Genomic DNA, 27,928 nt, shown 5'->3' with positions numbered 1-27,928 from the left:
AGATATTGGCTGATAGCACATTTTCTTACGCACACATGCACTCAAACACACCAACATGTATCATATATGTATATATAAACTTATATATACATAAATATATATATATATATATATATATATATATATATATATATATATACACACATATGTATGTGTACGTATGTACATCTATCTACATATATATGTATATATTTATATATATGCGTTTATGCAGTATATATATATATGTGTGTGTATCTATCTATCTACCTATTTATCTATCTATCTATATATATATGTATATATATATATAAACTACCTGCGCACACATTGCACCATTGCACACTATTCGTATAACATACCCTATTGAAAAGGTAGTTAAATCAATCATAATCACAAGAATTAAAAGGAATAAATAAATCACAGAATGCACGCACTCCCTCACTGAGTGCTTGTTGTTGCCATATTTCGCCATCTGACATAACGCGCGTGTAACCTTCGAGCCTCGTCTTGCGCGTCAGTTACCGTTCGCGGTCGGGAAGTGTCACAGTGGACGCTGACACGGGTCTTAGATTCTAGAGGTAATTCACGCGGCTCTACCTTTTCAGTTATGAAGCTAAATAGATTTGTCGATCGTCTGTCAATATTCTCCCAGATACGTTACTGCATATATGTACAGATATACACGTTGTATGTGTGCGTAATATGTATATATATATATATATATATATATATATATATATGTGTGTGTGTGTGTGTGTGAGTATGTGTGTGTGTGTGTGTGTGTGTGTGTGTGTGTGTGAGTGTGAGTGTGAGTGTGCGTGTGCGTGTGTATGTGTGTGCGTATTTTATATATATAAATGTGTGTGTGCACGTAGATATGCATACGTATGTATTATATATATATGTGTATGTATGTATATATATATATTTATATGTATGTATGTATATATATACGTATATATATACATATACATATATATACAGATGTAGATCTAGCGTAAATAGTATTTTTATGAATGAGGCAAAAACACTAGGTTGTTTGTAACAGTGTGATTAGTCATGAATATCTATTTTCGGAAATTATGTAAGCAATTTGATCCCTCGTTTTCTTCAAACATATGATGACAAACATGTAGTTTTAGTTATCGTTGACTTTGCAGTGGGATACTTTTCAAACGCGATTTCTTGGAATTGTTTGTTTATCGAAATGGCAACACCCCCTTCTTTCAACACAGCATGTATAAATTTTGCTGCATATTTCTTGAAACACGAAAACGCTTCATTCTTTAAGCATCTATGTATGGCAATTAAATCAAATAAAAATCTTTGTAAGATCGCTGATGCATTTGCAAATGCTTCTCGTGGGCCGCGGCTGTTTCCCAGCAAGTATACTAAAATATAATTCCGCAACTGTACACACTCACACACACACACATATCTGTGTGTGTATACATGCACACTTACGCACACATATTTGTATGTAAGTATATATATGTATATAAATACATAAATATATATACATATATATACACATACAAACACACCAACACACACAATATACATATATGTGTGTGTGTGTGGGCGTGCGTGTGTATATGTCATACATACATACATATATATAAATATATATACACATATATATACAGGTATATATATGCATATATATATGTTATATACACATATATGATTATATATATGTATATATCAAAATATATGTACACACATTTATATATATATATTCATACACATATATGATTATATATATGTATATATCAAAATATATGTACACACATTTATATATATATATATTCATACATATATCTATGTATATATACATATATATGCATATACATATACATATGTGTGCATGTATGTGTGTGTATACACACATATATATGAAAATATATTTATACACACATAAATACATATATATGCATATATATACATATATAGATATACATATATATTTATATATATATACATATATAGACATACATATATATTTATATATATACATATATAATTGTATATATACATATATATAATTATATATACACATACATACATACATATATATACATATACACGCACGCACATATATGTATACATATGTATATATATACACACACGTACACATATGTGTATATATATACATATATGTATATATATACCTACATACATATATACATATATATATATATATATATATATATATATATATATATATATTGTGTATGAGAGAGAGAGAGAGAGAGAGAGAGAGAGCAAGAGAGACAGGCCCCGAGTTGCGAGGAGGCTCCAACTAAGCAGATGTCACCGATAGCGTTTCTACCACGCAGGAATTTTAAAAGGAACATCAAGTTGGCAGTCCCGCGTTTGTTCACAGACACATGTTGCGTGTATGTGTCCGCTTACATACACCGTATATACTTTTACCTTGGTAGTATCAGAGGCAGAACCATAGAACTCTTGATGGTCTAGAATGGTAGGTCAGGGTCGGGGCCGCAGACAAGATGCTCCAAGCGGGCGAGAATAGAGAGGAAGGCCCACGTGTTATAGACTGCTTGATGTGACCAAGTGCGCCGTTGCTCTGAGTATGACGAGAGCCTCGAGAGCCATATAAACCATGAATAGGATAGAAAAAAGATCAAAGGAAGAGGCGAGAGAGGGATGGCGCAGAGAGGAAGAGGTAGTATATTGCAAGATAAGTTAGCACTGTAAGTAATCCAGTATCATCCAATATCTGTAAGATGATAATGTGATAAGATTACGCCACATGCCCCATCACAAGACAGAACAGTGAATTCTTTCTTAGGGTTTGGCAGATGGAGAAAGTTTATCTGAATAGATACCATTCCTAACCTCGGACTTTGGATAGGATTCGAACTCACACTTTGGATGACCCTTCTGGTCCCAAGCTGCGTGCGTTACTGGTGCACCAAGTCGGCTTCCTTCCACTGTCTATATCTTGTAAATAAAATTAAGTTGAATTGCACTTGTTTACGTGTTCCAATACCCACTCTAAAAGTTTTCACCATCCACTGATTTCCTCTTGATTTATATGATTTTTTCTCACCAGGATGATTGGAGTAACATGGCTGCTGTTGGGTGCGGCGCTAGCACTATTTTGGGCATATTCGTGGTGGAAACACAGGTTCTGGGCAAATAAAGGTGTGCCCACTCCGCCTGTGGTCCCTTTCATCGGTCATGCGCATAAATTGCTTCTCCCAGATAAAAGATGTAACTTTGAAAAAGAGGTAATGTGATGTTTTCTGTAAATTATTGTGTTATTGAGCATCAGACGCCACAGTGATTAGTAAGAAATATTTGTATAATTCTTTATAGATTTTAATCTCGTGATACATCCCTCCACTCTTAACAGGTCTATTTCAACTATAGTGGATCAAAGTTAAGTGGTGTCTACTCCTTCCACGAGCCCATGTTACTGGTGGGCGATCCAGAACTCATGAGGCACATTTACGTGAAGGACTTTGATCACTTTATGGACAGAAGGACAATAAACTTACCGAACGAAAATGACAGAGTAATGGCCAACATGTTGACTATGAAGACAGGTGAAGAGTGGAAGAAACTGAGAGCCATCATGTCTCCCACTTTCACTTCAGGCAGAATGAAGGGGATGTTCCCGCTCGTGTGTAAAAAGGCCGACGACCTCGTCTCCTTCTGCCTGAAGGAAGCACGCACGAAGCCCTTTGTCGACATGAAGTATAATTTTGGCCGCTTTACCATGGACACAATTGCTTCCTGTGCCTTTGGTATTGAATGCAATTCACTAGTGGATGAAAAGCCAGAATTTGCTGAAAAAGTTGACACTTTTTTCAAAATTACGCCGGGAATGATATGGAGAATTGTTTTCCTGAGCGTATTTCCTAAGTTTGCCAAGCTACTTAATATGAGATTTTCAGTACCAGCAACAGATTTCTTTACGGAAGTTGCCCGTGAGACCATGCGAGCGAGGCAAAGTGGAAATAAAAGAGGAGACTTTTTGGATCTGTTGCTGGAGGCAGAAGTCTCCACTGGCGATGCCGAAGGAATCACGGCAATGCAAGACGACAGTAAATCATCCCAGTCTAAGCAAGGTGAGTTGCAACTTGGATTCACATCATGCAATTCACAGTGTTTACTTCCTGCAGTTAAAGACATATACCTATCATTTACAGTGTTATCATACAACTCACCTCATTTACACCAGGTAGTGATTAAAATGCAGACACTTTCCATTCTCGCAGCACTGGATGAACTGACCATCATCTCCCAAAGTGTCTTGTTCCTGGTCGCCGGTTACGATACCACAGCCTCCACGCTGGCCTTTGCGTCCATCCTACTTGCCAAGCACCCAGAGATCCAGCAACGCCTTCGTCAGGAGATCAGTGAAATGGTCGAGGAACACGGCGACATAACCTACCAGGGGATTATGGAAGCCAAATATCTTGATGCTTGTGTCATGGGTAAGTCTCCCAGATTAATTTCTGCTCTAATGTCTTAAATGGAAGTGCTGTTGTTGTCAGACTTTTAGAATTTTTTGGGCAAGTAGTAACGTACTTGGTCCATCCTCAGGAAAGAGAAAAAAGACGAACAGGAAACTCATCCCGGACTCAGTAATACTCCAATTCGCCAAATCTTCCGAGAAAAGGGAAATAAAGTTTAGTTTTGAAGACAACGAAACACACACACACAAACACACACACACACACACACGCACACACACATACATATATATATATATATAATATATATATAAAACATAAGTGTCAAACGTCAGCTACTGAGAAAAAAATAGAAAAAAAAGAGAATTGAAGAATTGAACCATGCCAGAATCTGGATGAGTTGCCAAGTCTTCCTTTCCCGAGCGCGATTAACCTTTCCATTTCTCTCTTCACAGAAACCCTTCGTATGTACCCACCGGGGCTTTTCCTGGAGCGCAAGTGTGTAAAGGAATACAAGTAAGACCTTTTAAAAACACTTTTGGCAATATAGGCCTACTTAGGTGTAAATTACCTTTTACCTTAGCATGCATTCTTGAGTGTGGTTTTGTACTTTTTATATATATATATATATATATATATATATATATATATATGTGTGTGTGTGTGTGTGTGTATATACTTGTGACTGTGTATGTGTGTGTTTTTGTTTGTGTATATATGTATATATATGAATACATATATGTGTGTGTATTTATATATATGGATATATATGGATATATAAGCACATGTGTGTGAATATATACACACACAAATATATATGTGTGTACAAATATATGTATATACATATACATATAATGTATTTATACATATATGTATATGTATATATGTATAGATAGATATAGATATACATTTATATACACATATATTTATATAAACACACACACGCATATATATATATATATATATATATATATATGTATACATACATATTAATGTGTATATATATTATATATACATATACATATATAAATATGAATACATAGATAGATGCATAGGCATATATGTGTGTTTTTGTGCATATATATACATATATATCCACATAGATACACACATATATATCGCATAAGCGACATCAATTCCCGATATGTACCCAGAAAAGCAATGAAAAACGAGCTCCCGCCTAGTTTCCTAAGGGCGCACAGAGAAAGAGGTACAGGAGACTTATAATGCCTAACCTCAAATCCTTGCAGGATCCCTGGCACGGACGTGACCCTCGAGCCTGGCTTAATAGTGACATGCCCGATCTTCAACATCCAACGGGACCCGAAGTACTGGCCTGAGCCCGAGGAATTTCGCCCCGAGCGCTTCTTGCCGGAGAACAAAGCAAGCATCACCCACCTCACGCACATTCCCTTCGGAATCGGACCCAGGAACTGTATAGGTGAGATAACCTGAAATTTAGGAGTGAGATTATCTTTGAATAATATTGTCTTGTCTTTCTTTCTTCCTCTCCTTCCCTCTATGGCTTTCTCTACTAACAAGATATATTATAGTACCCAGACTTAATGAGTAATAAATCACTTCGCTTTCCTTGCAGCGATGAGATTTGCCCTCATGGAAGCCAAAGTTGGTCTGGCCAAGATGCTCCTTGCCTCAGACATGAAGTTGGCACCAGGACACGAAGAAATTAAGATTGACTTTGGCTTAGGTTTGCTGAGGCCAAAAGACGGGGTTAACCTTCTCCTGACACCTTTGAAAGAAGAGTGAAAAAGGAAAGGAGAGAGAGAGAGAAAGAGAGAGAAAGTCATTTATTCCCAATGAATACAAGATTGAGAAAGGAAAGAAAGGAAGAACATGTATAACGTGCCGTATCAGTACCTTATTCCTGTACAATAGAAGGGGGCGTCTGAAGCAATTGTCTGAAATCTTTCGTATGTTGGATACGTCATTTTCAATTTTACCTTTACTTGCTAGTTATTAATATATCTCCATTCTAACACCAGAATAAAGGTAGAAAATTAATTCATGATAATGATAATGATGATAACGATGATAATAATGATAACAATATAATGATAATAATAGTGATAGTAATGATGATATAAAGTCTTCCCTTCCAAGTGCAAAAACAGAGTAACGAAATTAAAAAAAGCGCAAAAAAATCATGTAATTGGAAAGTGCATAGCATGAGTTTTAAAATATATAAATAAATGCTCACGATTTAATATATATATATATTTTTTGGAAATTTCCGCTTTGCAAATCTGATTTTTTTCTCTGTTGGCATGAAACTCCTAATGCAGAAGTCAAAGTAACATGTGAAATATATTATGTATTTACATAACTCATCTTAATATATTTTATTTTACACTAGATTTTATACTGTTGTGACTTACCTTTATGAATAGTTTCGAGACAATACCCTTTTCTATTAAAAAAATCTAGTTATTTTTTTCGTTAAATGATCTTGGTGCCAAAAGAATAGAATAGGCTATTGACCAAACTAAAATATCAAGTAGATATATTATTATAAATATTTCTGTTTAAAAAAAGAGTCGCTTTCCATAAAAGATAATAAGACAAAATAACCAACCTTTCGAACTGACATAAAACAAAAGAAGAGTGCCAGGCCCAGCTGTTTTCTCTTTATTAGGGCTGATTTCCGTTCCGTCCACTTTGACGACGAAGCCAAAAACGAAGTATTTGGATGTGTTGAATTTATTGATTTATTTACTATTATTCTTTTTAATTATTATTCCTTTTTTTTTTTTTTTTTTTTTTTTTTTTTTGATAGAACTAAAAAAAATATCTATACATACATAGAACTGTAATAAACATTTCGTTATTCAAAGAAAACGAAGCACAGAAAAGCAGCGGAAGATTTGTAATGATGTAGATTACAAGATAACAGAAACTAATATGTGTTTATTATGGGTTATAAGATGAATAAGTAAATTCGTTCTGGAGGACCAATCATGAAGGGATACAAATAATACTTGTAATGACAAATAAAGGTATGGAACAAGTTCTTTATCATCGCCTTTCTTTCCATTCGTACTTTCATTTCAAATTAATTAATCGATATATGTATAGGTAGATATGTGTGTGTAATTATTTATAGATATATGTATGTATTTATATATATGTATACAGATATGTATGTATATACATATATGTATATATATTCATTTATATATGTATATGTATGAACATAACTATAACTAAACTGTATATATGTATATATACATATATACACATACATACATACACACATACACATATATACACACATATATCTGTGTACATATTATATATATAAATATATATATATATATATATATATATATGTTTGTTTGCGTGTGTGTGTATACAGACACATATATATGTACATACATATACGTATATATACACGCACATATATGTGTGTGTGAGTGTGTTTGTGTTTGTGTGTGTGTCCATATGTGTGTGTGAGTGTGTGTATATGCGTGGTAGAAAAAAAACACGATGCAAAAACTAGATTTACTGAAAATGAGACTACAGTTTCGAAATTCACCTGGATTCCATCTTCAGGTCTGTTACCCTCATGTCTTTTGTGGTATCCCTTCCTGCGAAGCCGGCGCCTGCAGTGTGGGTTACAGGATCGACTGATCCATCTGTGAAGTAGGTTCTACTACCCGGAGGAATGATGGCTTCAATAACCCCTTCGGCTTCTGCCTTTAGACTAGGCATGGGGTATTGGTTCTTTCCCCTTGACAAGCTCAAGACAGAGAACTCGATCAAGGTTTGTGCCCACGGTAGGACTTCAATATAGTCAAGGTGGGGGGAGTCCATGCCCTTAGCAAGTAGTTGCTCTTTGAGCTGATAGCTGATAGTTGCATCAACACCCTAGCTGTGTGTGACAACCAGATGTTTGCGAAGAGCTCATAATCTTGTCCTAGGCGTCTGAGTATTTTTATCTTGAAAGGAACTGTGCTGCCTGTAGCGCCCTCTGGGAACCAGTCAAATATTTTATCCAGATGGGCACTATCTGTTATTTCCAATGTGGTGTTTCTCCAAAAGTTATCTTTAGAACCTACACTATAAAAGAATAATCATACAGGTAATTTATGATCTAACTTCAGCCTTAGAGGTAATTGAGAGAAGGGGTAATATCAAAACACTTAATGAGCTTACCAATTTTAGTTGACATATTGAGTCATAAATCATTACACTTTTACAATAAAATAAACAGGCATTTACCAAAATATCCAGGTACTCCAACCTGTCACTCTTTACACTAGTTGTACTTCTCAGCTATCTTCTTTCCTTTTCTTCATCGATTTCCTGAGCTCCCAAAAGATGTTACTTCCTTTCATTCTTGCCCACAGCACCAGGGACGAATAAATACAAACGTCAGCAAAACCAAATAAACCAGGAAAAAAAAATAGAAAATAAAAACACCAAAAAATCAAAACCCATTCCTAGAAACAATTATTCTAGTTTAGGAATGATAAAACAAATTATGTATGCACATTATAGTAATTTTTGACTAGATATCATTTTAATAATATACAATTATAAATGTTAAGAACACTTACGCTTTGAATGGGTTTTAAATTCTTAATAATAATGAGAGAGACACATCGGGATGTTGTTCAAGTGCCATGTGCCAGCCTCGAGCTGTGTAGAAGACATTCTATTTATCTCTAATTTCTAGTTTGATCTCAAATATTTACTTTCTTTTGTTCTATAAATTAAAGGTATAGTATTTTATGATTTTATGAATTATACAATTAGAGCTGAATATTCTTTCTTACTTCGGATATTTTACGATACTCTAAAACGCTTTCAGGCCATTGTATGGCACTCTTCTCTGATCTCTCTCTCTCTCTCTATGATTATATTAATTGTATCAGGCTGTATATATTTCAAAATTTAAAGTCTGCTCAGATCAGATATGCAAGCAATCAAGAGCTTAAACTCGTCACATCCAGTGGTGAGGGAGGTTCAAGATTGGCTTGCAGTGATGTTAGCACGTAAAAAAACACTGTGTTGGGTACCAGCACATGTTGGTATCAGTGGGAATGAGCGAGCTGATAGAAGGCCAAGGCAGCTGCAACTCAGCCCTGTGATGCTCGTTTTCCTCTCCCACACACTGACTTGAAACCCAGCATCAGGAGTTGTCTTCGTGATAAATGGAGGGAACAATGGAAGCATACCTCTAGAAATAAACAGCGAGAGATTAGACATGACCTTGGCAGTTTTCAATAAAATTTAGTTATGCATAATGTTTATGCAATAGTTTTTAGACATTTAGAGCATAATATTTATGCTTCGATTTTTAATATATTATTTGTTATTTATGACATTTATTGATAGAGTTTTAACGTTTTAAATATTTTAATATTTCAGTCTAACAAGGTGTTCGCCGCTAATGACCTTAGCTGTTGACGCGGCAGATAATTTTAAATAATCAATCAATCCTTACTAAACTGTAAAACACCGATACTCAAAAAAGTTTTACAATGTAGTAGTCACTTTGTTAGGCCCGTGTTTACATTGTAAGTTAATTCCATTGGCCACCAAAAGAGGGCAGATCGTTAGTTGATTCATTTATATACATTATTATTTCCAATATTTCTAACATTGTACTTATGAAGTCTCACATTTGAATTACTGTTGTATACAATTCTTTAGGAAACATCATGCAAAAAAATATAATTGCATGCGAAAGTAAATCAGTGTAAACATGCATACGGAAGTTACTGATCATCGGAATGATAGTTCTAGAAAACATTCTTTAATTGGATATTTTGCATCAAGGAAGGTGATAGTAAAACTCTAAGAAATCTGATATTGAAATAAATTCTCATAGTTATTGCTGTTAGGTTGGCTAACAATAGTTAAGTGCACTCTGGTTCCTTCTTGCCAACGGGCAGAGGCCCAGGGTTCTGACCTCGTCTGAAACCCAGTATGATTGATTCCCTGGCTTCCCAGTAAATCAAGGAGGGTGTACGACTACCATTGCGTGAATAAAAATCAATCGCTTTTCAGTGGTAACGCCTTCATCATCAGAAAGGTCCTTCATGGTCAAGTGGACACCTTGTCTCTGATGAGGTCGTTTCAATATGAGACTACCATTTGCTTCAAAAAGATTGAGAATATAGAGGTGGAGGCAGAGTCGCCTTGTACATTCACCAAAGCCCCCCTTTCACTGAAGTGCAGATTGATTCTACTTTGAAGTTTGTTATATGCGAAGTAAACATTAATAACACGTAACTTACGTGTTTAATTCATTGTCCACCTGACAGTAAAGGAATTTATGATGAACTTTTTGCTCTTCAGGATAGTCTGCCACAAAACAAATATGTATGAAGTAATTTTAAAGTTCATCATACGTAATGGGGTTCCTTGTGGGTGGATGGATGGTACAGGTGAGCAAGAAGTTGATTAATGATTCTGATTTGGTCCTGAATAATGGTAGTTCGACGCATGTGGACGATAATACGGGGTACTTTGAACTTTATGGAGGTTTCTCTGGCTTCTTCAACAACAGCAGCCAAGCGACCACTAACGTTTGATCAACTAGTAAAACTGGATAGTCACATTTAAGAAGCAATTGCCAAAAAGCACCTTTTGATTTCAGTATTTTTAGATATAGAAAAAGCCTACGATATGGCCTACTCAGAAACTGTACTTTTGGATTACATGGAAACTTGCCTTGTCTTTATTTAAAGATTCTGACAGAGCTTTCTCTGCCAAATTATTTTCTGGCTCCCTTTCTATGGACCTTTTTGTCTAGGCAAACCGGGTCCCACAAGTGTCTTGTCACCAACATGATTTATCTCTACAATCAATGACCTCTTAACAGCTCCCCTTTGGAAACTTAAATACTCACCGTATGCTGATAATTGTGCATCATGGTATTCCAGCAGTGATGGAGAATCATCGGCAAATCGCATCCAAATGGTGATGTATATGGGGCCTCCACTAAGGTTTAAGGTTTCCACAAGAAAGATTATTAGGGTAGTTTTTTTTTTCTTCTTTTTCTTTTACATAGGAAGCCGAACATCAGGCTAACTCTAGACAATCACCCAATACCAATTGACAATTCTGCTAGAATTCTTTGCCTCCTCTTTGGTTGTAGACTTAATTGGCAAGAGCAGTCAATTAAAGAATAAATGTCAGAGTACCTTATTTACTAAATTGCATTTCTGGTAATAAATGGGAAGCTGGTAGAAAGTGCTAGTGATATATAAATCCCTGATTAGGTCTAAAATAGATTATGGGCCAGTCTTGTATGGTTTGGTATCGAACTCAAATATAAAAGGTTTGGATGTACAGAATGCTTGTTTACGTGTGTCTTGGAACCCTGAAATGTACTTGGATCGCGTGTCTTGAGGAGTCAGAAGTACCTTCCCTCTGACTCAGACACAGCCAGTTAGCACTGACCTATGCCGCAGAGGTTGCTCGAGACCCGAGCCATCTGAATGGCAATGGAGGCATTAGGTCCTTTGCCACGCGGCCCCTTGACTTCGTCGAGAAAGTCGGTATAGATATCTTTACTATCCATACCCTGGTTCAGTCAAAGATAGCATCATGGGAAACACCCAATTTCACTACCATGGAAGTCTGGCTTTCATCAACTAAAGACCATGGCACCAGAGATGGAAGTACACCAGAAGTTCAGAAAGATCCTTATTACATATACCTTTTTCATATATATACCAAAACAGATGAATGTGTGGGAGTGGGTGCCTGGTTGACTGAACCGAGTTTCACACTGCCAAATCATATCGATTCTCCTTACTGAACTTTTTGCCATTGATAAAGCTTTAGATTTTGCACTGTTGCCGACCCAAAGTAGAGTAGTATTTTCTTTTGCACAGCGAGAGGACCAACCTAACTAATAATGGGTAAGGACAAAGTTTAGTCGAGTCAACACCAGCTGGCAGACACTCTTCGAGTCGGCATTAGTCAGTACAGTTCGGGCTGACTTCATAGCTCTGCCAAGGCTCACTTTCGCATATCTGACTTATCCTTATTAAAAATTATTTTCTCAGATTTGCTTGATTTTTGGAGAGAAATGCTTTACGCTCGACGAGATATGTAACAGACAAGGTTGAGGTGAGGTATAAAAAAATAATTTTGGACTCTTATCAACTTGAGCCATAGAAGTCAGGTAATCTAGTAGTGGATAGAGAAGCTAATGGTAATTAAATTCCGGCCAGATGAGAGCGAGTGGATGAAGAAATTATTAAATGTTTTCCATTTTGTTTAAACATTATGAAACTTAACACAACTTAGGAGTTAATAATCCTTATCTTAGCTTATACAATATTATTTCCAACTGTGCCCCTTGCACAGTTGGAAATAAAAAGCAGTGTTATTTGCTACATACCTTACTGTAATCACTATTTCATTTATAAGATCTGATTCACACACACATGTACAGTCTGCGGACGCATTTGCATCTCCGTCGCAACTTTTAATGCTCGACTGTCCTTCACTTTAGTAAATTAATTCACATTGCAGTGTGTGACATTCAGTTTTCTTAATGACGCCTTCTTTCCATTAAGTATAGTGTTTATAATAATCAATGGAAACTGACGAATCTCTGTACAAGGACACGGTAACAGCGCCTGTCAAATTTCTTGCCAAATTCTGGCGCAGGATAAGGATGGTAGCTATGTTATGGCAATTCTAATATCGCTTTTTAGCGCCGTTTGGCCTTTATCAAACCGTCATAAAGTATCATGACAAACGAGTAAACTACGACTCTAGAGGGTTTACCAGACTGTGCTCTCCGAGATTTTTTTCTCATAACCGATATTACTGTGTTGATTAATGTTGAATGTTGTTCGACCTCTTAATTGTAGCATCCTCATTTCCGTTTGTCTTCATGTGGACAGTTTTAGTGTTATATCGTTCTTATTTTAATCTATTTTATATTGTATCTTAATAATTCTTCGATTTCATATATTTTGATTATTAACCTACTTAAGACCTACCACGGGCCTGCTCCTACATTACTGAAGCCTCCGGGCTAGTACAGTGGTAACGTGTCGGCCTCTCATCCGAGGGGTCGGCGGTTCGCGCCCCGCCCAGGCACGAGAAGTTGCAATTGTCGCCTGGAGGTTACTGCTGTGACTGGGCGGGTAAGGACTAAGACGAGTCAGCACCAGCTGACACACGTTAGCGAGTCGGCATCAGTCGACACAGGCCGGGCTCCCCTCATTGGCATAGCCCGGGCGAAGCTCAGCTTCGCATATCGGACTTATCCTTATCCTTACATTACTGAGATCCATTTTGGAGACTCATTTTATATAATTACTTTTTATATATCTATATTTTAGGCATATGGTTCCATCACGATTTTTTCTTGCTTTCTACGTATCAAGATTGGTCTGTCTTTCATTTTCTGAAATACTCATGCTCTCGTGGACCGTTAGCCCACTACCGATGACTTCCTGACTGCAATTCACGCAACTCCTCGTGTCCTGGTCTCTTTGTCTATGCTATCTCGATATCCCCTGGGGTAGATTAATATGCATATATAGAGAGAGATATTTACACATAACTACTGCAGGCACTTGCAGATACATAAATCGATACATATACATATATTATAGATGGATGATTAGGGCTACAAATAGATAAACACTAAACATTCACATGCGGATACACACATATAAATATATATATATATATATATATATATATATATATATATATATATATATATATATGTGTGTGTGTGTGTGTGTGTGTGTGTGTGTGTGTGCGCGTGTGTATGTATGGAGTAGTTATTTTTTTTTATATAATCTTGAAAACATAACTAAATATATGATCATAAATATTACATTATCATTTTGTAATGAGTAAAATTTAGTAAGTACCGGGGCCTGAATTCACAAACACTGATGATACCTCACACACACACACACACATATATATATATATATATATATATATATATATATATATATGTATGTATGTATGTATACACCTGCGTGTACTTATATATATATATGCATGCATGTATGTATATATATATATGTACAAATATAAAGATCTGTATATATATATATATGCATATATATATGTATAAATATAGATGTATATATATGTATTTATATGTATATATAAAAAATATAATATAATATGATATATATCTATAACATAATATAATATACATAATATAATGTATATAATCAATATATACATATAAATTTACATGTAAATAAAATATATGTATATATCAAAGTATATATATGTATATGCCTGCCTTCGGATGGAAAGCAGGCAGACAACTGGTTGGCGTCGACTGTCTCCCTTACCGCAAGTATATATACACACTCATGCATGTGTATATATATATTAGAAGTACATAATGTGCATATATACTTTATATATGTGTGTGTGCATATGTATTCATGAACAAAGACGTACATCATACATAACCCATATATACATACTAACATATTGTAGGGAGGCCAATTTTGCGGTAGAGTGCAGACAGGGCGCGTCTGGCACGTGGTAATCTTGGTAGTAGTGAAGGTGCGACAGACTTCTCGTTGGCTTGCAGTGGTTTATTATAGAGAGAGTATGGTACAACGGACAGAGGTTCGGTCCGGTTAGCGAGCTGGAGGCTGTCTGACTGTCGCTCGCAGGCGTCCCTCCTTTATACAGGTTGAACTTATAATTCATAAGGGTTGCGATGTACTAGGAAGTGTGGAGGAAAGAGAGTTATCCGTCACGAGGCGGAAGGCCTGCGGATGTCGCATTCGCTGCCTTGTTGAGCGAAGGTTTGGTACGTAGGGATTAGTGTTTACTGTAATAGATATGTGTTTATAAATTAATAGTGTTACGTGTATGGCAAAAGTAGAGTAAGGGAAGGTGTCTGCTGCGGGTAGTCTCAAGGACGTCCTTTAGGGTTATGGCTATAATGAGAAAACCTTAAGTTTACTTTAGTGGGCCTCTCTGTGAGAGATTTGGTGTGTATTGAGATGTGAAATGGGTCTTACACATATGCGTACTCGCAAACGTACATATATACATATGCATGCACAATTGCAGATATATACTACATACATATGCATACATCAGGTTGTACATATACATACACGGACATATCCATATACATGTATATGAGGCAGCAGTAAGCTCAGAATACCTCAACTCACCTGGGCCGCCATGCCAACCTCGGCCTATGTTGTTCCCTAATCTTTCTCTGGTAAGAGAAGTCCTGAAACACGGTCGATGTATTGACTGTTATATAACGGGTTAGTGATGTAAGCTGCAGAGTTCTTTAAAGAGTATTTTGACAATGTATCTGTTCGTGCCAAAGGAACGCGCTGATGTCCTTGCCATGAGAGGTGGAGGGACGTTCGAGAAGCTTGCTACATCCTGCAGCAGATGAGAAGAGTAGAATGGGCTATACTACTAGCAGGTCAACAGACGAGGAAAGCAGTCATACAACCAAGGGAAGATTTTATCAAGTCAACAAACACATGATCTGACGAAGTTGCGGTCGCTGCAATAGCATTGGAAGAAGTAAATTAAGAGCATCATATTGACTTGTGAGACAGTAGCATTTCTCTTTATCTTTATTCATTATTCTTAGTTGACGGGACCCTACTTTAGAAAACAGCTGCAAACCATAAAGATATCTTCATGGACATCTTCAGTGATGGAAAACCGCCTAAAGTCCCTGATCAGAAGATGGAAGAGACAAAGAGCGATTTTTTTTTTCAATATATGCTGTTTGAAGGACTAAAAGGATTAGGAGACGTCGATGACTGCTGAGAAGGGGACGACGGGAGCAGGGGGAGGATAGGGCTTAAAGGCACGAGACAGAATGCAAAAAAAAAAAAAAAAAAAAAAAAAAAAAAAAAATGTGAGAATGCTGCAAACTAAAAAAAAAGAAAGAAAAAAAGAAGAAAAAAAAAAAAGCATTCTGATAAGTATGTGAAGAGTGCAAGCGAAAATAAAGGAAAGGTTTTTCACGGTGAACAGATATGTCTAGCGAGGGAGGAGGTAAGAGCACAGTCGGGAGGGAATACCAGGCCAAGGTCGGTGAGTGGGTGTGAGGATAGGGGGTAGGACGGTCTATTGATGAATGAGGAAGAGGCGCAGAGGGGATACAGGGAGGATGTGAGACTTAGATGCGTCTGTTATATGAGAGGAGGATCTCGAGGCACGGTGAGGATGCAGGGAGATACTTTACTTTGGTGAGAAACTGTGAGGAGAAAGGAACTCCCCTCGAAGATGTGCTGGCAGGATATGGTGATGATGTAGCCTAGAGTCACAGTCGTTTCTCCAATAGCAAGGGCGAAGTACAAACGATATCCTACAAAAGAGGCGACAGTGAAAGACAAGTCCGCGCGATCGCTCTTCTTCCACACCATAGAAAGAGAAACCTGTTATGGGGCATGCTATTGAAACCTAACTCTCAGTTCTGGTACTGAGAGGAGGCGACTCTGTTATTTGTTAACACTGTCACTTCCTTCTCGGCGTATTTTTCTCTTTTCTGTCTTTCTGTTTTGTGACCTCTGTTTATCTTTCTCTCCTCCACACGTATTTATATCTTGGCTTTCCCCTCTCAGCATCTCTCTCTCTCTTTTTCTCTCTTCTCAATGCTAGTCCTTATCAGAAGATACTGTAATTGAAACAAAAACAACATAAAATCACTAAATGAACGCTTTGTATAATGTAGAATTCCAATAGCATTTATAAAATGTGGCACCTTTCCCTCTGGCATGGGTTAAATTGTCATGAGTGTTTTCGATGAGTCACCGTGACAATCCACTTTCGGGAAAGTCACGGAGTTTGCGTTTTCGAGAGAAAACAATCATTTAGTGAAGAAAGGCGCGGGGAGGTTCCCACATAATGTAAATACGCATTACATCTGTGACTAACTTTAAATTCATTACAGCTTCATATTTGAATTTTGTGCATGAATACCGCACAAGGGAAATAAGGCAAAATCAAGGACAGGAATAGAAGCGGTGGAATTTCTCAATTTGCCTTTTATGGTAACGTCCAGTGTTACCATGCCGTCACAGTGATGAGGTAAGAACATGCTGTATCATTTTATGCGTTTACTATACTCATAATCATCCAAAGGACAAATGGAAACTAACAAACTAACAAACAGAGGGATGATGTTAGGCGTAGCTCACTAGTCGTCGCACGTCTGGCAGCGCTGTTGCTCCAACGTTGTAATAGGTTTATTTATTTCGATATAATCTGGGGGAGTCTATCAGTACATTCTTCTAGTGATTAATTTTTCAATATAAATATTGGCAAATAGCACATTTTCTTACACACACATGCACTCAATCACACACATATATATGTATATATAAACATATATATATATATATGTATATATATATATATATATATATATATATATATATATGTATGTGTACGTATGTACATCTATCTACATATATATGTATATATATATATATATATATGCATTTATACAGTATATATATATGTGTGTGTCTATCTATCTATCTATACATCAATCATAATCACAAGAATTAAAATTATTAAATAAATCACAGAATGCACGCACTCCCTCACAAAGTGTTTGTTGTTGCCATATTTCGCCATCTGACATAACGCGCGTGTAACCTTAGAGCCTCGTCTTGCGCGTCAGTTACCGTTCTAGGTCAGGAAGTGTCACAGTGGACGCTGTTTCGGGTCTTAGATTCTAGAGGTAAATCACGCGACTCTACCTTTTCAGCTAAATAGATTTGTCGATCGTCTGTCAGAGGAGAAGGTATGTGTGTGTGTGTGTACAATTGCGGAGTTATATTTCAGTACACTTGCTGCGTCCTAGTTTTGTACATCTGGCAGCCAAATCTGTAGTGCCCTCTCTGAGAACCACTCAAATATTTCATCCAGATGGGCACTATCTGTTATTTCCAAGGTGTGGTTTCTCCAATATTTACCTTTAGAACCCACACCATAAAAGATGAAGAATCATACAGGGTATTTATGATCTAATTTCAACCTTAGAGGTAACTGAGAGAAGGGGTAATATCAAAACACTTAATAAGCTTACAAATTTTAGTTGACATTATGAATCATAAATCATTACACTTTTACAATAATATAAACATACATTTACCAAAATGTCCAGCTACTCCAACTTGTCTATCTTAACACTAGTTGGTCTTCTCAGCTATCTTCTTTCTTTTTCTTCATCCATCTCCTGGGCTCCCAAAAGATATTTTCTTTCATTCTTGTGCACAGCACCAGGAACAAATAAATCCAATCTTCAGCAAAACCATAAAAACAAAACAAAAACATAAACTAAAAAATAAACCCATTCCTAGAAAAGAAACAATATTCTAGTTTAGGAATGATAAAACAATATAAAGTTATAAATCTAAATAAGTACTTTCTTGAAAGAACCAAATATATCTTGCAAACAAACAAATTACGTATAGCATTTATGTTATTATACACGATCTGAGTAATTGTATGCACATTATAGTAAATTTTGACTAAACATCATTTTAATAGTATACATTTATAAATGTTAAGAACACTTACGCTTTGAATGGGTTTTAAAATCTTAATAATAATGAGAAAGACACATCCAGATGTTGTTCAATGCCATTTGCCAGCCTCGAGCTGTGAAGACATACTATTTATCTCTAATTTCTAGTTTGATCTCCAATATTTACTTTCTTTTGTTCTATAAATCAAATGTATAGTATCTTATGACTTTATTAATTATATAATTACAGTTGAACATTCTTTCTTCCCTCGGATATTTCATGATAATCTAAAAGACTTTCAGGCTGTTGTATGGCACTCTTCTCTGATATCTTTATCTCTCTATATATAGGATTATAGCAATAGTATCAGACTTTAGTACTGTATACATTTCAAAATTTAAAGTCTACTCAGATCACATATAGTACAAACATATAGTTCTTCTTAACCTATACATGCATAATTTTCAGAACTTAAATTAAACTTTTCAATAACAAAAATAGTATATATTGTTTTCTTAATCAAAATATCAATTATACAACCTTAATTTAACGGTACTATTGACATATAACAGTGTACCCTTTAAATAAAGAGAATGTATGGTGGGGTAACAAAAAACAACAAAAAACAGTTCTTTGTAGGGTAGACTATTATACTTTGCAATTTCCTAATCTTAATAAAAAAGATAATATAGACATATATAAACTTTATGTAAAACTATTAAAATAAAGTCTCAGCTTTCTATAAAAAATAATTAAGCATTTTTATCTTACATAGCTACAGACAAAAAACTGAGGTATGTATGAGTAATTCATATGCATAAAGACCAAGTGAGGTATATACAGGGTGGTTTCAAGACGAATTTTTGGGTCATTCTAACTTTACATCCCTTGTGCTCATTACAAATCGATGTAGATCTAGCGTAAATAGTATTTCTATGAATGAGGCGAAAACACTAGGTTGTTTGTAACAGAGTGTGATTAGTCATATATATTTTCGGAAATTATGTAAGCAATTTGATCCTTCGTTTTCTTCAAACATATGAGGACAAACATGTAGTTTTAGTTATCGTTGACTTTGCAGTGGGATATTTTTCAAACGTGATTTCTTGGAATTGTTTGTTTATCGAAATGGCAACACCCCCTTCTTTCAACACAGCATGTATAAATGTTGCTGCATATTTCTTGAAACACGAAAACGCTTCATTCTTTAAGCATCTATGTATGGCAATCAAATCAAATAAAAATCTTTGTAAGATCGCTGATGCATTTGCAAATGCTTCTCGTGGGCCGCGGCTGTTTCCCAGCAAGTATACTAAAATATAATTCCGCAACTGTACACACTCACACACACACACACATATATGTGTGTGTATACATGCACACTTACACACACATGCACATACATATTTGTATGTAAGTATATATATGTATATAAATACATAAATATATATACATATATATACATGCAAACACACCCACACGCACAATATACATATATGTGTGTGTGTGTGGGCGACAGTTTAGGGTGTTTCAATAATTGTCGATTTTCTAAAATTTGCTCGAACCCCGGGGGCAAGTTAAGAAATAGGCGCCTATGAATTTTCTGAGTTTGGAAATGTATTTTTTTTATTAAAATCAAAGAATATCTCGCATTCTCTGTTTTCAATAGAAAGTTTTGATAAAATTATGAATTAGACACCGCTTCGAGCGCCAAATAACACCTCGTTTTCGGTTGTCGGTATAACTATTTTATTTTTAAAATACCTCAATATTATACTTTTCTTTAATATTTTGGCATCAAATTATTTATATTATAAATTAATATTATATAAAGTTCTGTAATTGCCATAAGACTAATTTTTCAATTAGTAGGCTTGACTTTACTTTGTGTTCACTCCCACCGAATCGGGCTTTGGTCGCCGAGAGCATGCTTTGGCTCTCGGACTTCTCACTTCGCTTAAATAATTTGAAGTAACATATTTTATTTAACAAGAGGATATAAAAGGAAAGGATTCTAGTAATGATTTTATTTGGAACATTATATATTGCATACAATATGATTTTCATTCTACTCCTTTGTTTACATTGCCATATCTCCAACTACGCCGTTCTCTAGTTTCTGTTACAACAACAATTCTGTTTATGTCTTCACATTTTTTCATGTCTCCAATCAGTCTTTCACAGTATTGATTATGGCCATGTATTAATGAACTTTTGGGTTTCCACATATCGATTTCATGCATACCATAGGCCAAGTATGCAAACTTATTTTTGAATAGGGCTGGTGTGTATGGCCATTTTTCACGAATTCCTCTTTTCAAGATCTTTGCAACTTCATCGACGTAATCATGATCAACAGCCAAGGGAAGACGTGTACCATCTGCATTATACAGATGTCTGGTGATGGACGAGAAGTAGCTGCTACGAAAGCCAAGTTCACAGCCAATCCTGGCATACCTCCTTGAAGTTTCAATAGCAGTTTTGAAAAGAGTCATTCCATTGCTGTTCACAGCAGAATGCCAGCATATGAAATGAACTTTTGCAAAATCAAAAATACTTCTGATTGTTCTTGGATTTTTTTTTTTCAGTGCTTTCAGACACTTTATGGTGTTGTTCTTTATTCCAATCTTGGGTTTATTGGGCAAATCACCATCACAAACTCCTTCCAGCTTGGTCAATATGGTGTCAATGATCAGGCAGATGTGTAGGAGGGAACAAAAAAATCCCAGCCACCTGGCACCAACTGGCAAAAGACATTTCTGCAATATCTTCAGTGTTGCATATAAATCGGACTTCTGCATTGTTGGTCTGCTTCCATTTCAGTCTGTTAAATTCCCGTCTTTGCGCCTGATAATCAACACTTCCGAGTGATCGATTGCTTCCTTGTACTTTTGCATCATACCAATCTATATATTTCCGCTTGCAATTTGGATAAAATCTGAGATTCCATAATAGTCAAATTATTGCATGGCAAGCTATCTTTTGAGCATCCTTTTAGTGTCTGGTTACCATGTCTTTCTAAGTCACAGTATCGAGCAAGAATGTCAGTCTTCGTCAGTGGTCTAGGTGGCAAAACATCAATGGTACCAAACTCTTTCAGTATACGTGTATCGGCACTGCGCAAACCACCACGTCGAAGTGCCATATTGCCACTGACGAGTAATGTGCATTATTAAGGTAGCACAAGTTTATATGGAAATGCATAGTGACTGGGAATCTTTACGGAAGTCCCCAGGAATCATTCGCAATGACCTAAGTTGCCCTATGTTTGATTCTGCCATAATGTCGGATGAACCGAAATGCCCCTCCGTGGGTCATGCGGGTCACAGCCAGGCCGGCTGAGGCCGCCGCACCTCATCCCAGCGCCGGAAATGGTATTATACTTTCATCAAAAATTGCGAATAGTAGATATTTTTTTATTTGTCTAATATTTTGCATGTCGTCATTTAAGCATAGTAGGCGCCTGTTTAGCAACTTGCTGAATGATTCTGAAAAAGTCGGATTTATTGAAACACTCTAGCACTGGGCGTGTGTGTATATGTCATACATACATATATACAAATATATATACATATATACATGCATATATATGCATATATATGTTATATAGGCATATATGATTATATATGTATATATCAAAATATCTGTACAAACATTTATATATATATTCATACACATATATATGTATATATACATATATATATATATGCATATACATATACATATGTGTGCAATACGTGTGTGTATACACGCATATACATAAAAATATATTTATACACACATAAATGCATATATATGCTTATATATACATATATAGACATACATATATATGCTTATATATACATATATAGACATACATATATATGCTTATATATACATATATAGACATACATATATATTTATATATATACATATATAATTGTATATATACATATATATTTATACATACATATATAATTATATATACACATACATACATACACATATATACATACATATACACGCACGCACATATATGTATACATGTATAAACACGCGCACACATATGTGTATATATATACATATATGTAATTATATACCTACATACATGTACATACATACATATGCTGTGTATGAGAGAGAGAGAGAGAGCGAGCAAGAGGGACGAGGAGGCTCCAACAAGAAGTTGTCACCAATAGCGTTTCTACCACGCAGGAATTTTAAAAGGAACATCAAGTTGGCAGTCCCGCGTTTGTTCACAGACACATGTTGCGTGTATGTGTCCACTTACATACATCGTATATACTTTTACCGTGGTAGTATCAGAGGCAGAACCATAGAACTCTAGATGGTCTAGAATGGTAGGTCAGAGAGAGAGGGGGGAAGAGAGGGGGGAAGAGAGAGAGGGGGGGTAGGAAGGGAGAGGAGGTAAGGAAGAGCGAGGGGAAAGGAAGAAAGGGAGGGATGAAGAAGAGAGAGAGGTAGGGAGGAGAGAGGGGGTGTGTAAGACTCATCTGGTAATGTGCCCAGTTTGGCAATGAAAAGTTAAAAGCATAGTTTTCTTTTATTTGATGTAATCATCAAACTCATTCATTATAGTCGCTAGGTACTATGTTTAACGGGGGTCCGCTTCAGAGATTTGAAATAACATGACTTGTGCGTATGTTACATACGTTCGATATGTTCATAATTTCAAGCTTAGGTAAAAAAAAAAATAACTAAAATGAGATTTGTGGTGCAACCGCAATTATATTGCAAGATAAGTTAGCACTGTAAATAATCCAGTATCTTCCAATATGTGTAAGATGATAATATGATAAGATTACGCCACATGCCCCATCGCAAGACAGAACAGTGAATTCTTTCTTAGGGTTTGGCAGATGGAGAAAGTTGATCTGAATAGATGCCATTCCTAACCTTAGACTTTGGATAGGATTCGAACTCACGCTCTGGATGACCCTTTTGGTCCCAAGCTGAGTCCGTTACTGCTGCACCAAGTCGGTTTCCTTCCACTGTCTATATTTTGTAAATAAAATTAAGTTGAATTGCACTTGTTCCAAATACCCACTCTAAAAGTCTTCACCATCCACTGATTTCCTCTTAATCTATATGATTTTTTCTCACCAGGATGATTGGAGTAACGTGGCTGCTGTTGGGTGCGGCGCTAGCACTGTTTTGGGCATATTCGTGGTGGAAACACAGGTTCTGGGCAAATAAAGGTGTGCCCTCTCCGCCTGTGGTCCCCTTCCTCGGTCATGCGCATAAATTGCTTCTCCCAGATAAAAGATGTAACTTTGAAAAAGAGGTAAAGTAATGTTTTCTGTAAATTATTGTGTTATTGAGCATCAGACGCCACAGTGATTAGTAAGAAATATTTGTTTAATTCTTTATAGATTTTAATCTCGTGATACATCCCTCCACTCTTAACAGGTCTATTTCAACTATAGTGGATCAAAGTTAAGTGGTGTCTACTTCTTCCACGAGCCCATGTTACTGGTGGGCGATCCAGAACTCATGAGGCACATTTACGTGAAGGACTTTGATTACTTTATGGACAGAAGGCCAATGAACTTGCCGAGCGAAAAGGACAGAGTAATGTCCAACATGTTGACTATGAAGACAGGCGAAGAGTGGAAGAAACTGAGAGCCATCATGTCTCCCACTTTCACTTCAGGCAGAATGAAGGGGATGTTCCCGCTCGTGTGTAAAAAGGCCGACGACCTCGTCTCCTTCTGCCTGAAGGAAGCACGCACGAAGCCCTTTATCGACATGAAGTATAATTTTGGCCGCTTCACCATGGACACAATTGCTTCCTGTGCCTTTGGTATTGAATGCAATTCACTAATGGATGAAAAGCCAGAATTTGCTGAAAAGGTTGACACTTTTTTCAAAATTACGCCGGGAATAATATGGAGAATTGCTTTCCTCAGCGTATTTCCTAAGTTTGCCAATCTGCTTAATATGAGATTTTCAGTACCAGCAACAGATTTCTTTACGGAAGTTGCCCGTGAGACCATGCGAGCGAGGCAAAGTGGAAATAAAAGAGGAGACTTTTTGGATCTGTTGCTGGAGGCAGAGGTCTCCACTGGCGATGCCGAAGGAATCACGGCAATGCAAGACGACAGTAAATCATCCAAGTCTAAGCAAGGTGAGTAGTAACTTACAACTAAATGGATTCACATCATGCAATTCACAGTGTTTACTTCCTGCAGTTAAAGACATATACCTATCATTTACAGTGTTATCATACAACTCACCTCATTTACACCAGGTAGTGATTAAAATGCAGACACTTTCCATTCTCGCAGCACTGGATGAACTGACCATCATCTCCCAAAGTGTCTTGTTCCTGGTCGCCGGTTACGATACCACAGCATCCACGCTGGCCTTTGCGTCCATCCTACTTGCCAAGCACCCAGAGATCCAGCAACGCCTTCGTCAGGAGATCAGTGAAATAGTCGAGGAACACGGCGACATAACCTACCAGGGGATTATGGAAGCCAAGTATCTTGATGCTTGTGTCATGGGTAAGTCTCCCAGATTAATTTCTGCTCTAATGTCTTAAATGGAAGTGCTGTTGTTGTCAGACTTTTAGAATTTTTATGGGCAAGTAGTAACGTACTTGGTCCATCCTCAGGAAAGAGAAAAAAGACGAACAGGAAACTCATCCCGGACTCAGTAATACTCCAATTCGCCAAATCTTCCGAGAAAAAGGAAATAAAGTTTAGCTTTGATGACAATAAAACACACACATACATATATATATGCATCTTTAATATACAGAACGTAGGTGTCAAACGTCAGCTACTGAGAAAAAAAAATAGAAAAAAAAAAAGAGAATCGAAGAATTGAATCATGCGAGAATCTGGATGAGTTGCCAAGTCTTCCTTTCCCGAGCGCGATTAACCTTTCCATTTCTCTCTTCACAGAAACCCTTCGTATGTACCCACCGGGGCTTTTCCTGGAGCGCAAGTGTGTAAAGGAATACAAGTAAGACCTTTTAAAAACACTTTTGTCAATATAGGCCTACTTAGGTGTAAATTACCTTTTACCTTAGCATGCATTCTTGAGTATGGTTTTGTACTTTATATGTATTCCATATATATATATATATATATATATATATATATATATATATATATATATATATATACACACACTTGTGACTGTGTATGTGTGTGTTTTTGTTTGTGTATATATGTATATATATGAATACATATATGTGTTTGTATTTATGTGGATATATATGTATATATAAGCATATGTGTTAATATATACACACACAAATATATATGTGTGTACAAATATATATATACATATACATATAATGTATTTATACATATATGTATATGTATATATGTATAGATAAATTTATATATTTATATACACATATATTTATATAAACACACACACACGCACATATATATATATATATATATATATATATATATTTATATATTTATATACATACAGATTAATGTGTGTATATATTATATATACATATACATATATAAATACATAGATATATGCATAGGCATATATGTGTGTTTATGTGCATATATGTGCATATATATACATATATATCCACATAGATACACATACACATATATATCGCAAAAGCGACATCAATTCCCGATATGTGCCAAGAAAAGCAATGAGAAACGAGCTCCCGCCTAGTTTCCTAAGGGCGCACAGAGAAAGAGGTACAGGAGACTTATAATGCCTAACCTCAAATTCTTGCAGGATCCCTGGCACGGACGTGACCCTCGAGCCTGGCTTAATAGTGACATGCCCGATCTTCAACATCCAACGGGACCCGAAGTACTGGCCTGAGCCCGAGGAATTTCGCCCCGAGCGCTTCTTGCCGGAGAACAAAGCAAACATCACCCACCTCACGCACATTCCCTTCGGAATCGGACCCAGGAACTGTATAGGTGAGATAACCTGAGATTTAGGAGTGAGATTGGCTCTGAATAATATCGTCTTGTCTTGATAGTTCCCTCTCTCTCTCTTTTCTCTGTCTTTCCCTCTCTTTTTCTGTCTTTCTTCCTCTCCCTCCCTCTATGGCTTTCTCTACTAACAAGATATATTATAGTACCCAGACTTAATGAGTAATAAATCACTTCGCTTTCCTTGCAGCGATGAGATTTGCCCTCATGGAAGCCAAAGTTGGTCTGGCCAAGATGCTCCTTGCCTCAGACATGAAGTTGGCACCAGGACACGAAGAAATTAAGATTGACTTTGGCTTAGGTTTGCTGAGGCCAAAAGACGGGGTTAACCTTCTCCTGACACCTTTGAAAGAAGAGTGAAAAAGGAAAGGAGAGAGAAAGAGAAGAGAGAGAGAGAGTGAGAGTGAGAGAGTGTCATTTATTCCCAATGAATACAAGATTGAGAAAGGACAGAAAGGAAGAACATGTATAACGTGCCTTATCAGTACCTTATTCCTGTACAATAGAAGGTGGCGTCTGAAGCAATTGTCTGAAATCTTTCGTATGTTGGATACATCATTTTCAATTTTACCTTTACTTGCTAGCTATTAATACATCATTCTAACACCAGAATAAAGGTAGAAAATGAATTAATGATAATGATAATGATGATAACGATGATAATAATAACAATAATGATAATAATAGTGATAGTAATGATGATATAAAGTCTTCCCTTCCAAGTGCAAAAACAGAGTAACGAAATTTAAAAAGCGCAAAAAAATCATGTAATTGGAAAGTGCATAGGATGAGTTTTAAAATATATAAATAAATGCTCACGAGTAAATATATATATTTTTTTTTTTTTTTTTTTTTTTTTTTTTGGAAATTTCCACTTTGCAAATCTGATTTTTTTCTCCAATGCAGAAGTCAAAGTAACATGTGAAATATATTATGTATTTACATAACTCATCTTGATATATTTTATTTTACACTAGATTTTATACTGTTTTATACAAGTTTCGAGACAATATTAATAAAATCTAGTTATTTTTTCGTTAAATGATATTGGTGCCAAAATAATAGAATA

At 36.1% G+C, this 27,928-nt stretch overlaps 2 protein-coding genes across 5 annotated transcripts; both read left to right on the top strand.

The window, feature by feature from the left end:
- The first annotated feature begins 505 nt into the window (after window positions 1-505).
- LOC125041797 (cytochrome P450 9e2-like) lies at window positions 506-7,463 on the top strand. Of its 2 annotated transcripts, XM_047637099.1 has the most exons (7): window positions 506-560; window positions 3,062-3,239; window positions 3,365-4,082; window positions 4,233-4,451; window positions 4,886-4,946; window positions 5,681-5,871; window positions 6,028-7,463. In XM_047637099.1, exons 2-7 carry the CDS (start codon window positions 3,063-3,065, stop codon window positions 6,195-6,197), a joined length of 1,536 nt encoding a protein of 511 aa, XP_047493055.1. In that variant the 5' UTR covers window positions 506-560; window position 3,062; the 3' UTR covers window positions 6,198-7,463. The 2 variants fall into 2 exon arrangements, with proteins under 2 accessions (XP_047493055.1, XP_047493056.1); XM_047637100.1 differs by lacking the exons at window positions 4,886-4,946; window positions 5,681-5,871; window positions 6,028-7,463 and adding an exon at window positions 4,561-4,748.
- Window positions 7,464-17,308: 9,845 nt separating this feature from the next.
- Window positions 17,309-27,928, top strand: LOC125042164 (cytochrome P450 9e2-like). Of its 3 annotated transcripts, none has more exons than XM_047637634.1 (7): window positions 17,309-17,483; window positions 24,038-24,215; window positions 24,341-25,058; window positions 25,219-25,437; window positions 25,840-25,900; window positions 26,654-26,844; window positions 27,050-27,928. In XM_047637634.1, the coding sequence occupies exons 1-7, from the start codon at window positions 17,479-17,481 to the stop codon at window positions 27,217-27,219; spliced, it is 1,542 nt and encodes a 513-aa protein (XP_047493590.1). In that variant the 5' UTR covers window positions 17,309-17,478; the 3' UTR covers window positions 27,220-27,928. The 3 variants fall into 3 exon arrangements, with proteins under 3 accessions (XP_047493590.1, XP_047493592.1, XP_047493591.1); XM_047637636.1 differs by lacking the exon at window positions 17,309-17,483 and adding an exon at window positions 18,081-18,204; XM_047637635.1 differs by lacking the exon at window positions 17,309-17,483 and adding an exon at window positions 18,087-18,141.

Source organism: Penaeus chinensis, chromosome 31 (assembly GCF_019202785.1).
Source record: "Penaeus chinensis breed Huanghai No. 1 chromosome 31, ASM1920278v2, whole genome shotgun sequence".
NCBI classification, from domain to species: Eukaryota; Metazoa; Arthropoda; class Malacostraca; order Decapoda; family Penaeidae; genus Penaeus; species Penaeus chinensis.
This window is presented reverse-complemented; position numbering and strand designations above follow the sequence as displayed.

Bases quoted from the DNA above. Each gene is read 5' to 3' on its own strand.
- LOC125042164 (XM_047637634.1), top strand. The intron at 24,216-24,340 runs GTAAAGTAATGT...CACTCTTAACAG, and splicing joins GATGTAACTTTGAAAAAGAG to GTCTATTTCAACTATAGTGG. The intron at 25,059-25,218 runs GTGAGTAGTAAC...CCATTCTCGCAG, and splicing joins ATCATCCAAGTCTAAGCAAG to CACTGGATGAACTGACCATC.
- LOC125041797 (XM_047637099.1), top strand. From the start codon at position 3,063: ATGATTGGAGTAACATGGCTGCTGTTGGGTGCGGCGCTAGCACTATTT. The intron at 4,452-4,885 runs GTAAGTCTCCCA...CTCTCTTCACAG, and splicing joins TCTTGATGCTTGTGTCATGG to AAACCCTTCGTATGTACCCA. The intron at 4,947-5,680 runs GTAAGACCTTTT...AAATCCTTGCAG, and splicing joins AAGTGTGTAAAGGAATACAA to GATCCCTGGCACGGACGTGA.